Source organism: Terrapene carolina, unplaced genomic scaffold, assembly GCF_002925995.2.
Source record: "Terrapene carolina triunguis isolate 2854851 unplaced genomic scaffold, T_m_triunguis-2.0 Scaffold42, whole genome shotgun sequence".
NCBI lineage: Eukaryota > Metazoa > Chordata > Testudines > Emydidae > Terrapene > Terrapene triunguis.
The window spans coordinates 23689753-23704489 of record NW_020664393.1 but is presented as its reverse complement, the minus strand read 5'-3'; the positions used below and the strand labels follow the sequence as shown (position 1 = coordinate 23704489).

The window sequence follows — 14737 nt, the reverse complement described above, 5'->3', positions numbered from 1 at the left end:
CTACAAGAGACCGAAAGGTTACATGAGAAGAAAACAGTTTTCTCCATTTGTAATCTTTGAGCTATATCCACTTAGACTCAACATTGCAATGCCTGACTTCTAGGCACACTGACACCTAGTAGAATCCACAGTCCTGAGTTAGGTGACCAGGCTCCCTAGACAATGCCTGGGGAGAATTAGGCACCTAAGAATGGGATGCACAAAAACCAGCAAGCTGAATGGAGAGCTGCCTAAGCTAGCCATTAGAAAATACTGAGGACAGAGGTGGAGCCTAAGCCCTGCTCCTCAAAGGGAATTAGGCACATAATGGGAGGCACCTCCCTGGGGATTTATAGCCATGAACCCTCTCCTAGAGTTAGACACTTAAGCCAGGTCAGTCCTTTCTTGCAGAAAATGGAGGGGGGAGGAAGAGGTGGAGATGCCCCCCTTATATTCAATAGCTTAGTGGCTAGAGCACTCACCCAGGACATGGGGGATCTGGGCTCAAATTCCCTCTCTGCCTGTTGTGGAGTAAGAACTTGAACCTAGGTCTCCCACCTCTCCAGTGAATGCCCTAATCACTGGGCTATAGGGTATTCGCTCAGTCTCTCCTGTTGGAGCTGTTCCACTTTGTGTAAATAAATAAATATTCATTGGACTAGAGAGAACGTGAGAGTATAGCACAGTGGTTAGGGCACTCACCTGAAAGACCCCTGTTCCAGTCTGTTCTAATGAATATCTAATTATTTATACAAAGTGGAACAGTTTCAACAGTTTCTTGAGACCTGCCCAAGAATACGTATATCCCAGTGATTAGGGCACTCCCCATGGAGGTAGGAGACCTGAGTTCAGGCAGAATGGGGATTTGATCCTGTGTGAGTGCTCTAACACTGAGTTATTGGGCATAAACACACTACTACCACCAACTCCTCTTTTGAATGGGCCCTGATATGGTAGCCATGCTCTGATAACACCTACCAAATTGGGCCCCTCAGGTGAGATAGGCAGAAGAATGCCTAGTTTGTGTATCTCACTGGGGTTTAGGCATAATCTGGGTGTCAGGAGTGAGGTGGCTTTGTGCATGCCCACCAGCAGAAATACAGGTGGAATTTAGGCACCTACAAGGTAAGGGGGCAGCTGAGTGGGGGTTTTGAGGATCCAAATTTTGGAGTTAGGTGCCTAAAGGGGCAATTATGCACCGAAATTCCTTTGTGGATCTAGCTGGTTTGTGTTATTTTATATTATAGATGAAAAGGGAATCTTTTGGGTTCCTCAATTCCACCTTTATCTTTCATTCTCTCCCTAATTGGAAAGGCCCACAGCAAACCTCTTTGCAGCTGAGGAAGACTGGACTCAGACCCATCCCCTCCAGATCTCATCAGCACCACTTCAGTCATTAGCCAGAGAGGGTATCTTTTGAATACAATGTTCTTTCCCCTACCTCCAGAGTCCGGCATGTTACCTCCATAACACCTTCACTCTCTATTGATATGTGAACCACGGGGAGAGACAGGACCTAAATTTTGATCTCCTGCAGGAACAGTGCTTTTGATTGGCACTAAAGTTGGCGCTGTCAGACAGGAGGGATGGGAGAATAGAAAATTTGGGATATCTGTGACACTTGACATGATTTTATCACTTTAACTCTGTCATTATCTTGCAGGATTCCAGTGTCCAGCTTAGTAGACAGCTGGGCAACACTATTGCTTCTTCTGAAGGACTCTATACAACTCAGTCTTCCAGCACCAGGGCAGTTTCTCATACTTGGGTGAGCAGTTATATTTACAATTTCTAACAAAATTGTGATCCCATAAATGTAAAATTATATAAAGAGCAAGTGTTTAAAATCTTGATTTAATTACTTAGAGTTTTGAATGGAGAAAAATTCCTATTTCCTAGAGACCTTCTTGACAAAGATTTATCTTGAATGCAGTATCTTACTTGGAAGAATGTTGATCATATACAAATGTTGATTCTTGTATTGCTCCGACCTTTTTCTGGAAGAACCACTTCTGGTATGAGTGTAGTACTATCTCCATCTTCATCCAGTTCTCAGCTTCCCTCAGTGACACTGCCAACTGTGGGGTAATTATGAATACTTGTGATGCTAGTTTGTGAGGTCTCCCAACACATTTTTTCGATAGGCCACTAGAGAGCCATTAGATGAAAATGACTTTTTGTCACTTTCACCCATGGTCAAGTTTAAATAAGAGACCTAGATATGTCAAACTCCATATCTCATTATTAATCCCCTCAGCTACCAGGACCCTCTAAATAGTAGTTTTAAACATCTAAATGTACTCCATAAGTCACTCTTATGACTATTTATTGTGTATATTATATTTTCCTCTCATGTAAAATAGGATTAATTACCAGCCCAGAAACAGTTTGCTGAACTTCAGAAATAAAATGCTGAATATGGTCATTTGTGTTAAGCACTGAGCAACAATCTCTGTAAATGGTGGTAATACTGTAGTAAAGTATTAAATCAAATAGTCACAAATTAATTTATCCAAAACCATCTCCATGAAGATATTTTGGATGGATTCCAATGTTACATCTACTTGAAAACTATTAATTATACAAATTGTTCGTAACAATCAAAATACATTTCAGATATTTGGAAATGAGTCCTTTGGAATTTTAGCAAACTAAAGGGAAGTAGCTGAAGTTTCAATTAATATATACTGTGCATGTGAATTTGTCATGGAATTTTTACCTGTTATTCTAAAATAATGCAATATTTTATTTTGAGATTATCATCAGTATTAATTTAATATATTTTCTTTTTAGTGTTCTAAATGAGTTTATTATGAAAAACCCAAGTCTGGAGAATAAGAAAGATCAAAGAGATCTTCAGGTAAAAAATATTTTTGTATAAATTTACTGTTAAAATATTCTGCAGTAAATGCTTAACTGCTAAGAGTACAGCATATTTGATCTTTCCTGTACATTTAAAAAAATATTTTTAAGCAACTGATCTTTTTATAATGGCTTTTTTTATTTTCTTTTGTAGTTTTTTCTATTGCTTATAGTTGTTACATTTTTCTTAATACTGTATTTAACTTAAAATTTCCTTGCTGTAACTTAAACCCATTGCTATTTGTTCTGTCCTCATTATTAACATTTCTCCTATCAGTCATCTTTCTGTGGACTGAGCTTTGCCTAGTTTTCTTAATTTTATATCACAGTTCTTATTTTCCCAACATTTATCACTTCTATAGCTGCCCTCTGAGCTTTCTAAGCTTCATTTCTTTTTTAAAAAAATGTTGGAACCCAACACTGAATGCAGTACTCCAATTGAAGCTCAATAGCACTAAGCAGAGAAGATTAATTACCTTGCTGCTTGGACTTGAGATACTCCTGTTAATACAACTTGGATTAGTATTTTATGTAGCAGCACTGTAGACTCATGTTCAGTTTATGATGCTCTCCTAGAACCCCCAGACACTTCTCTATGGTACTGCCACAAATCAGCATTCACCTATTCTATGGGCAAAACATGCAGTCAGATATGCATGTGCTTGCTGAATCTGAAATATACCTTAAGCGAATTCTCTTGTGAGCTTGAACACTTGACTACTTTTTTTGTGTTTTTCCTATAATTCCAAACCTGCTTAACTCCTGATCAGAGTGCCTAAGACGTTAGCTGCAAAGACGTATTATACTGCAACAGTCATGCTGTTTACCATCTGAAATCACTTTCCTGAAGCAACTTTCAGGATCATGAGTTAATTCATGTCTGTGATGGAGTAAGTTATTCTTTGATGTTAGGTGAAAAGGCATGCTGTTGGGGGGAGAGGTCTGTTACACAAGATTTTAAGCACACTTGTTTACCATATACGAAAAGCATATGACATACCTTTTTACTTCACCTGCAATCATTTAAAAAATGTTGCAACTCCCATTGCTTTAATTTTGAATGTAAACTCTTTGTGACAGTAAACATTAAACAGTAGATAGTCCAGCAGAAGTCACATGTTCTTTGACCTATTTGTGATAGGTGACATTTTTGGAAAAGGTAATCCAGGATTATGAAATAATCTTTCAAATTATCCATTGAGACCTTGATATTTCAACAGATACACAAAAATGCTTCAGATTAAAAGGGAAAAAAAGAGTTTAACAGCCAGAAAGAGATTCTGTGAATGAACACAACATACTTAAATTTTCCCAGTCATTGGGATGGCTATTGAATAAACCTTATTTCTGTGCTTTTGTAAATGAAGATGTGAAAACTCTTGCTGCAATCAGATCCATACAACCTTCCACTTCTTACTCACAGATAAAGCCACTAAGCATATAATTGTTTCATTTTCCTGATTTCAGACCAATTCTCTAATTTATCAGAATTATTTTGCATTTCATTTCTGTCCTCTGAAGTGTTTGTGCTACCTTTCAACTTCATACCATCTACCAATTTGATTAATCGATCTGTTCAGCTCATCCTCCAAGGAATATTCATCATTGCTGATGTTGAACAGAAGTGAATCCAGAACAGAACCCTATGATGTCCCACTCTATAATTCCTCTTCCCCTGACACTGAACTAATGAGTATCTGTGTAGACAACATATCTCAAGACAGCCAATTTACTCTTTCACACGAGGTTCTTTACACATTTGCATCTTGCTTTCCATCAGGATGTAACTCACAAAATAGTGGATGCCATTGGTGCAATTGCTGGTTCTTCCTTGGAACAGACTACTTGGTTAAGACGAAATCTAGAGGTCAAACCTTCCCCCAAGATAATGGTTGATGGAAACAACTTGGAATCGGATGTTGAAGGTAGCTTATTTTCCCATTATTCAAAATAAAATATTGAATTAATTTATTGATTCCCTTCATGTTACTAAAAAATGACAGATTTTATAATAATTTTCCATGTCTTAGAATATATTTACTTTAAAATATTTATTTTTGTAGATAGTGATCTAAGGTACATAGTTTCCAAAATTAATTGTCACGTTTTCATTTAGATATGTTGTATCCAGCTCTGGAAACCTCAAATATAACTCCTTCAGTTTATAGCGTCCATGCATTAACATTACTTTCTGAGGTAAATGTTTCTTCAATTATACTACATGCTGGTTTCTTATAATACAGAGGGACATGGAGAGATTAGAAACATGCACATAAACATGCACATGAGATTCAATTTAGAAGAATACTAGTTAAATATCGATGGGATATTTAAATTACTGCCAGGGAAGCCAATCTGCCCCGGTAAGGCATACCGGGGCGTACCGGCTTACTTTCACCTCTGGATCAGAGAGTCATTGAGGTTCAGAACAGTGACTACTGACAGATGTCTAATAGGCAAAATAATTCTCTTATCTGTCAGGGGGTTCCTGTCATCTGCCCTGACCTCTGTCCTAGACATCTCTATTTGTGTGATTTTGTTAATTTGCTGTATTACTTTGTGGTGGTTGATACTATATTTTATTTGCATTTTGTGGGGGCGGGAAAGGAAAATTTGACAGTAGCCACTGAAGTCAATGGACACAGGTTCCTGCCATGTGCCAGGATATTAATCTTTGTAATCCTGACATGTTATACATGTGCAGAGACTTGTACCAGGGTTTGCTGGAAGAAGTTGAGTGAGGAATTTGCGGTATTTGGTGAGGTTTTTTGTGGCAGGGTTTATTTTATATAGGCGTAGTATGGATGAATTTATGTGCTGGTAATTGTGGGCTAATGCTTATATTTTGTGGGCTATGCTATAGTGTGTCTTAGCTGAGAGTTCATGTATTTTTATTTTTAAATATATAGTGGATCTTTATACTTTGTTTTTTTAATTTTGTACAGTACCTCAGATTTGATAGCTTTTGTATTAGATTTGAATACATTCATATACTTATATGAATTTGAATAAATTAATAATACTTACATAGTTGCCACTCCTCTTATCAGTCATAGCAGAAATGTCACGGGTTAAATGGGCATGGAGATTTACCCAAGAAATGGCCCTTCACTGGGAGGAGAGTGTAGGGAAGTTTACAGCACAATCACCTGTGGATGGATTTAATTGTATCTTAAGCACTAAATTCACTTTATAAAAGAGAACCTACACATTTTTTAAAAGGGAAAGATTTTATAATTTATTTTATTTTCTAATTTGAAAAGATTCAATATACTTAAGGTTTGGGAAATATTATATTGAAGAACATCGTGCAGAAAAGTAATAGTATAAATATAATGCTCTTTTGGGGGTTATAAGAAGTAAGTTTAAAAAAGCCAAGCCAAACACTCCTCCCCAACAGCCAACTTAAATTCTGCAATTTCTTGCTTCTTATGTCTTGTAGGTTTTGGCTCATCTGTTGGATATGGTTTTCTACAGCGATGAAAAAGAGAGAGTTATTCCTTTGCTTGTAAATATTATGCATTATGTTGTGCCCTACCTCCGCAATCACAGGTATCATTACAATTTATATAGCTCAGACCTCACGTCTACTGGAGTTTGTTGGATGTTCTGCATTTCAACTGAATGAAGCTGCCTATTCCATGGCACTACAAAAAGAGGCAGATAAGAGAGTGAATGTGACAGACTGTCTGACTCCCCACCAAATTATCTGGAGCCTGGAAGAAATATATTGAGCTGGAAGCAAGAATTCAGATGTCACAGCCCTGCTTACTGACCAAGGCCTCATGCACTAACTCTCAGAAGCAATCAAGTATTAGCCCCCATACTTTATAAATAAGTTAACAGAGAGGTTGCAAAAGGTCACTTCAGACAGAGTCTGGAATAGTATCCAAGTTTCTAACATGGCAGAACCAAGTCTTATCTGCTCAGCCACATTTTGTTTCAGATCTAATGTGCCAGATATATATGCTTTGGATTTCCTATCTCTAATCACACTCTCATGTCAGAGCCAGGGATAAGAATGCAAGATTCCTGATCTCCAATATTCTGCTGCTTTCTGAATTCGTTGCACAGCTATTTGCTAAAGTGTTAGTCAGATCCCTTTTAGCGGCTGATCCACAAAGAGGATAACAACCTCTCTTGCAGCACATATGAAAAGTGATTTTAATATGATGTTTTAAAATCATTGTTTTCACAGGAGTCTGGATATATATTCATAACATTTTTAAAGCAGTGATTTAAAAGATTTCATGTTGAGTTGCTTTTTCTTTCCAGTGCTCACAATGCACCCAGTTATCGAGCCTGTGTTCAGTTATTGAGCAGTCTTAGTGGGTATCAGTATACAAGAAGAGCATGGAAAAAGGAAGCTTTTGATCTTTTCATGGATTCCAGCTTCTTCCAAATGGATGCTTCTTGTGTTAACCAGTAAGAGATTTTCTTGTTTGTATCTGTTATTGTAAATGTTCAGCATATAGTGTATTCAGTTACATATTAAAAATGCTGTGCAATGTAAGCCAGATATTGCCAACAAACTTCTCTGTTTGTGGGTGCATACATATTATGAGGTGTGCACAGATTATGAAATTCACATATTCAAACCTTATTTGTGTGCACAAATTGAGTGCAAATGACTTTGTATTTCTAAACCTATCATATACATGAATAAGAGAGTACTAAAATTGCATGTGCAGCCAGTTTCTAAGGAAAATTTAAAATTTGCCATAGAAAATTTGGCCCTATATGTATTTTTAAATTTGGTTAAAAGAACAGAAAATATTTCAAATAAAAATACAAATGTCTTGCTTTTTTAATTATACACAATCATCCTTTTTCCTTTTAGTTGGAGAGCAATTATGGATAATTTGATGACACATGACAAAACTACGTTTAGAGATTTGATGAGTGAGTACTAACTCCTGTATAATAAAAATACTTACTGCTTATATGTTATTTTATGTTTCAAAGCACTCCATACATGTTAACTTATGTACAATTCATTACATCAATTTCTCCAGGAAATATATTGACTTATGTACAATTCATTACATCAATTTCTCCAGGAAAGACATTTAAAAAACCTAAAATAAGTATTTCTTGGAAAATTTTTGTTCAGGATTTTAAATTCCACTTGAAAAGATATTTGTAAGAAATGTTTGAATTAAGCCATGTTTTTAATTTACATTTCTTCTTAAACTACTGGCATTTTGAAGAAAAGGGCACTGCATTCACCTCTACCATACCAGGGCACAACTTCTTTGAAATAAATGGAGGTGTCCCTCCTTGTGCCAGCAGTGAATTTTACTCTTTATGTGAAAAAGTGTATCAAGCAAATACTTTGTCCAGTCTCAAAATGTCATTAACAATGTTCTAACTTGAGGAAAAAGATGATTATAGAATCCTGCAGAATGACAATTTCTGATTAACAGTTTATTTAAAGATACAGAACCAGATTCTCCTTTTAGTTATACTGCTACAAGTAGGGTTGCCCCAGTATAACAAAGCACAATTTGACCCAAATTATACAGACACTCCCTGATTTACACAAGCGTTCTGTTCCGGAACGCCTTGTGTAACTCGAATTTTGTGTTAGTCGGAAACGTATACCTGACCATTACGCAAAAAACAACAACCCCAAAACAAAAAAAACCCTCCTAGCTTACGGAACTTTTTCCATAAGTGCGGATTTGCGTAAGTCGGGTTTGTGTAACCCAGGGGGCATCTATATTTAACATAAAGGCAATATGTATATTTGCCAGGTTTTTTTCAATATATGTTTCTTAAATATGCTCATTTTGGTTAAATAGTATCTTACTTATATGTACAAATTACACAGTTAACTTGAAGACTGTCTTCATACTTCTGGGTGTATTCATGTGATAAAATAAATGTTGCCTTTCTTTTACTATTAAAAATATGTCTGAAGATAGCACTTTTTCTCTCTTAGCACGAGTGGCCGTGGCTCAGAGCAGTTCACTCAATCTGTTTGCTAATCGGGATGTAGAGTTGGAACAGCGAGCTATGCTTCTGAAGAGGCTGGCCTTTGCCATTTTTAGCAGTGAAGTGGACCAGTACCAGAAATATCTTCCAGATATACAAGGTCAGTAGAAATTATTATTTACCAGAATTTCTTTTTTAAATAAAAGTGATTGTTGCTGAAGAATACTTTGTCAAAAAGTAGATGTGTTGTGGGCTCTGGTATGCATTAGCCACTATCACTGAATTTCATTTTTAACAGTCCTCATAATAGAAATCATAATGGAATCTACGAGCCTGATCCTGTCTCTATTGAAATTGTTGACAAAATTCCAGCTGTTTTCAATGGGAGCAGGGTTGGATTTCAAATGACAGTAGAGCACATAGGCTTGTTGACTGCCAGTTAACTTCCCACTGCATCATGTCACTCATCTGTCAGCTTATCAATTGGTCGGTATCCCTGGATATCCTATAAGCTGTTCACTTACATGGTTTATAGGCTCACATGCCCCCCTACCTGTACATTCAGCTACGTAGGTGTGTGTAGGCCTAGATGAAAATATTGCAGGTTCTACAAATTCCTGTAGCTGTTTGTTCTGCTCTTCTGTTAGTTTGTTCAGTAATTAACATTGGAGGTTGTTATTGCTTCCTGTTAACTCTTTCATAGGAATTTGGGAGAGGGCTCTTTTCCCCCCTCTGATGTGATGCAGATTGTCAGGACAGCTTCCTTCTAGGCATGATGTCTTTGTAGGTTATCATAATACACTGTGGTTCTTCCCCCCAAATGGGTAGAACCATAATCTTCCTTGTCCACTTGTTCCATGATTTGTATTTTTAAGCTCCTTTCCAATCAGCTAGTAACTAGCTGTAGGTCCGGCCTGTTCATGATATCTGGTTGTTTTTCTTGTCTGAACTGTGTGTGGAACTGTGTGGACGTTTGCTACTTGAGAGGCTATCTCTTTACTCGTTGGATACTGCAATGTAGGTGATGAGCTGGAACTCGCAGTAATCAGGTTTACATAAAAAGCATCTGAGGACAGAATAGTCTCAGTGTAATATACAGCATAGTAATAGTACAATATTTTAATACGGTAAACATGAGTTACTCTAGCTCTTACCACATATCTTTTGCTAGAAATAGAGGTCACACCTTTATAATCTGTTGTTCTTCTCTTTGGAATGAATCAAACTCTCGTATAGATAAACAATGTAATGTAGCATAGGGAACAAATAGGGGTGTTTTGTTTGTTTTGCAGTCATATAAATATTTGGTTCACACAATTTATTTTGGACATTGACAAAAGGAATAAAATATAGTTACTTATATTAATATTAAAATATATTTAACTCTAACAAGAATAAACTGACTGGAAAACTAAAAAGCTAACCAGAACTATTATAAACTGAGGAATCCTTGTTGGCTTTCTGTTTCAGAAAGGCTGGTAGAAAGTCTCCGTTTGCCTCAAGTGCCCACCCTTCACTCTCAAGTGTTCCTGTTTTTCAGAGTATTGCTTTTAAGAATGTCTCCACAGCACCTTACCTCACTTTGGCCTACCATGATCACTGAACTGGTGAGTTGTAGTTAGCATTCATGATTTGGAAAACTGATGGTGCATAGGTAACTTAATACCTGAATATCTGTTTAAGTTGCCCCAGGGAAATAAGTTATAGTTACGTTATGTACATTTAAATGTACAATGGTCACCATTTAAACTGAATGCTGACTTGTTTGCACAGTCTTGACAACATCTGTTTCCTCAAATCAAATAAAATGTCTGTATGGCTTATGTGATCAGTTAAGCCATACAGAAAATATTTTATTTTTTAAATTTCCAGTCTTTGTTCCTTCCCTGCTCCCACTTGCATCCTGAAGTAACTTTGCACCTCCCTCAATGTTCATTCCTTCTTTGCTCCTACTTACCAGTTCACTTCCTGCCAAAGTAAGCTTGCTTCCCCCCCAACATGCCTGCTCCCTCACTACTTTCACTTGCTTCTTCCTTGCGGATGCCTTACCAGTCATTTAGCCCCTTCTGATGCTGATGACATCAAGTAGAGGGATCTGAAAGACTTGTTATATTGGTAATCAGTGGTGATTCATGGCACTTTATGGCTATATTTTTGTAACCAGACATGTGTACGGCCAGAGCTTTGGATCTGCTCCATCACAAATGGGACAGAGCACTGCCTTTAAACGGCCAACTGGGGATTCCTCCTGTGTGGGATGTTTCAGGAGTAGAAGTGGTTGATAGCCAGAGCACCCTGTGGTCCATTGATTCTTGGTTAGCAGAGTGGCCCCTTGGAGTGCCATTACCAGTTGGCTTAAATTAGAGCAGCATTGAGGTGTTAAATTAAATTCTGAATTTTGCTGGAGGCTAATCTGAACCCTGGTTGCACTCCGGGAGAGGAAAGATAGCATAATGACGTTCTGTATCTTCTTGTTCCATGCAATAAATGCTGGTAAATTAGCTAGAAAAAGGTGTTCTAAAGATTATCAGAATATAATTATGCAATAAATATGTTTAAAATAACTTGGGAGAATAGGAGCGATCTAAATATTAAGTACACCTCTACCCCGATATAATGCTGTCCTCAGGAGCCAAAAAATCTTACTGCGTTATAGGTGAAAGGTGCTTTGATCCACCGGAGTGTGCAGCCCCGCCCCCCCCGGAGCGCTTCTTTACCGCGTTATATCCGAATTCGTGTTATATCGGGTCGAGTTATATCGGGGTAGAGGTGTAGCACATTCTCCCCTGTGCAAGATATGCTCAGAACAGAAGAGATGATGTGGCTGTCTGGGGGCCGGTTACAGCTGCTTGATTCCCAAGCTGCCATAGTCCTGACATAAATTAGACCAATCTTGGGATTGCTCTAATTTGATACAGCTGACTACGGTCCCTGAAAGATCACATTTCATCTGAGAATTAGCACATGGTACTGGGGCTCCACTCTTGCTTCCCTACACTCCCACCATATCCTTTGCTTCCCTGGTATATCTCCTATTCTGGAAATGCAGGAGGTTGGCATAGGAGCTTGTTCTGACTTTACACTAGTTGAGAATCCCCTCCACTGGGGGAATTGCTGGACAGTGGCAGCCAGATTACTTTCCCTCTGCACTATTCAGGCAGCAAAAAGGGATGGAACAATCATTGAGAGTCTGGTCCTATATGGCCAAGTAGGCTGATGGGTGATTTCATTAGCCAGGGAATGGAAATAAACCTCCAAATCTCAGTCCCGTTAAGGCTCTTGCCTTAGGGCTTATGTATTATTCTTCAAATCCTCACAAAAATCAACTAAAAAACTGGGCAGTAATTCCCTGGAAGCTTTTCCTGCTTTAGCCAGCCTGGAAGGGAGAAAGCACACTCTTCCCCTTAGCTTTCCTTTGACCCAGCTGCTGTTTTTTTTAATACTCTGCCCTGAGCAGTCATGTGACCAGCTAGGACCTGTTAACCCTTTTCAGGCTGCAGACTTTTACCCTGAGACAATCCATTAAAAATAAAATGTTTTTAAAATATAGAATTTGACCTTCAGGTACAAGTGTTTTTACTGATGGAACAAGAACTCACTGCTGATGAAGATATTTCAAGGTAAAATTGAATTAATTTCTGCTCGTTTGTTCAATTTTATGATACCCTGTAGTCTTCTGAAGTCCTATAGGACAGTTGTATTAATATGTAGAAATAGTTTGTCATAGAAAAATTGTTCAAGTTCAGATGAAGAATATTTGAATCTTACTGCAGTACCAGGACATTATATTTGGACTTTCTGTTTTAAAAAAAACAAAACAAAAACCTCACCACTAACTACTAATAAATAACTATGTTAAATCATGTAACCTTTTTCAAGAATATTTTTAAATTCTGCAAATAGTCCCATTGCAGTCAGTGGGTCAAGTTGCATGAATAAACTTTACGTGTTTCCATAATGTGTACTTTGGATTATTTTACATGGGTTCTATAAGGGTATTATGAAATATAATGAAAATTTGTTTTGAAATATTTAAAAACATGAAAATCGTATGTTTCTAGTTTTGTTGTCCATTCCTAGCCTCACAGTTCCCACACAGTTTGTATAGTCATAGCTTTATAGCAGTGGCGTAGCCAGGACGGGACACATGAGTGGATCCCGACTTGGGGTGGGTGGGCAATGACAGGGGGCAGGAAGGATCGGGGCCACTTCTCCCCCACCCTCTCCAGCCGGCCTTGCTGGGGGCGATGGACATGCTGGCCAGGGGCCCTTCTGGGCCTAGGTGCACACCCAGAGAGCGGGAGCAGGGCGCGGGGGCTTGCCCCACTCTGCCCACCTGGCGCTCCAGCCGGGGAGCGGGGTCAGGGTGCGGGGACTTGCGGGCGGGCAAGCCGCCCCAACCCTGCTCTCCGGCTAGAGTGCCAGGCAGGCGGACGGAGCAGGGCGAGCCCCTGATCCCACTCTCCGGCTGGAACGCCGGGTGGACGGAGCGGGGCGAGATCCCGACCCCACTCTCCATCTGGAGCGTCGGGTGGGCGGAGCAGGGCAAGCGCTGGGGCCAGAGCCGGGGCCTGAGTGGGTGGGTCGTGGTTCACCCAGGCCCACCCGTGGCTACGCCCCTGCTTTTGAGGCAGATTTTTCAAAGGCACAAAGGGGAGATACGAGCTTAACTCCTGTTTGCTTTTTCTTAGCTCCCTGCTAAAAAATTGTATAGTCAGTTGCTTGGCCACACTTTGGTAATTATGAAATATACTCAAGAGACCAAATAACCAATGTCAGTGCATTTTATTAATATGGCACAGGAAATAGGTTCTGTACGATACCAGTCTCCGAAGAGCAGTCCCATGCAGTGATGTTATATTCACCTTAGGCAGAAGGTGTGCTCCCCAGGTTACACATTTTAGCTGATATTATTCATATGATTTTACAAGTGACACACCTCTTTACACATCACTAAAATCCAATCCATCAGTTTGTCCCAGTTCCCTAACTTGTACTGTTCCTTCCTCATATTTGTTTTGGATACTAGCATTCTAGGTACTAGTCAGTGAAGGTCCTCCCCTAGCTTGTACTAAGACAGAGAATGAATGTATCTTGATTTTGACAAGTTTCTTATCTGCTTATGCCAAATGCTTACTTCAGAAAATGCAAAGAGTTATGGGATACTTAGCATAAGTGAACAGGATGATGGTGTAGACCAGTTTAGGCTACGTCACTGTTACAATATTTGTGCTTAATGTTATTAGTGCTTAATGCATACTAATATACATGGTGCAGATAATAGATATTATTAATATGATATATATTTATATGCTAACCAGCATATATTAGGCAACATTCCCTTTATGCCTTTGGAAATCTCTATCCAAATATAGTTAAGTCTACATAATTGCCATATTAACAGACTCCCACTTAATCTGGATGATTGCCTGCCAAGAACTAGATTCCACATGGTAAATTAAAGATCTGCATCTTTGTAAAACAAAATGCTAAGAGAAAACCATCCCATAATGGTGGAAAGTCATTATGACTATCCTGTACAGCTACTCATTATACTTTAATTTTAGAACTTCGGGCCCATCTGTTGCTGGCCTAGAGACAACATACACAGGAGGCAATGGCTTCTCCACATCATACAACAGCCAGAGGTGGTTAAACCTTTACTTGTCTGCTTGTAAATTTCTGGACTTGGCCCTGGCATTACCATCTGAAAATCTTCCTCAGTTTCAGATGTAAGTAAACGGAAATGAAATAGTTTTCATTTTTGAAAGTCTTGCTACTGTCTTGTAAAATTCTAATTTTTAAAACCTTTGTTTTCTTTCTCTTTTCTAATCCCCCTTCACGTCTTTAACCCAGAGCAACAGATTACATTTTCCTTACATACAGACTTAGAATACTGTGGTGTAATATTTCCCCTATATTACAGTAGCAAAGCTATGCTGTAATTAAGGTATAGATG

At 38.5% G+C, this 14737-nt stretch overlaps 1 protein-coding gene across 5 annotated transcripts in view; it reads left to right on the top strand.

Moving 5' to 3' along the window:
- The window catches only part of DOP1A (DOP1 leucine zipper like protein A), a 101500-nt gene that overhangs the window by 73538 nt on the left and 13225 nt on the right, over nt 1-14737 (top strand). For 4 of the 5 annotated variants that reach the window (XM_026654451.2, XM_026654453.2, XM_026654449.2 and 1 more), the window contains 11 exons: nt 1643-1747; nt 2773-2839; nt 4622-4766; nt 4958-5037; nt 6284-6393; nt 7117-7266; nt 7682-7743; nt 8786-8938; nt 10249-10385; nt 12343-12398; nt 14346-14510. In XM_026654451.2, the coding sequence (XP_026510236.1) occupies nt 1643-1747; nt 2773-2839; nt 4622-4766; nt 4958-5037; nt 6284-6393; nt 7117-7266; nt 7682-7743; nt 8786-8938; nt 10249-10385; nt 12343-12398; nt 14346-14510 (1230 nt within the window). Of the gene's footprint in view, nt 1-1642; nt 1748-2772; nt 2840-4621; nt 4767-4957; nt 5038-6283; nt 6394-7116; nt 7267-7681; nt 7744-8785; nt 8939-10248; nt 10386-12328; nt 12399-14345; nt 14511-14737 lie in introns of those variants that run through there. The other variant, XM_026654466.1, reaches the window with a different exon arrangement.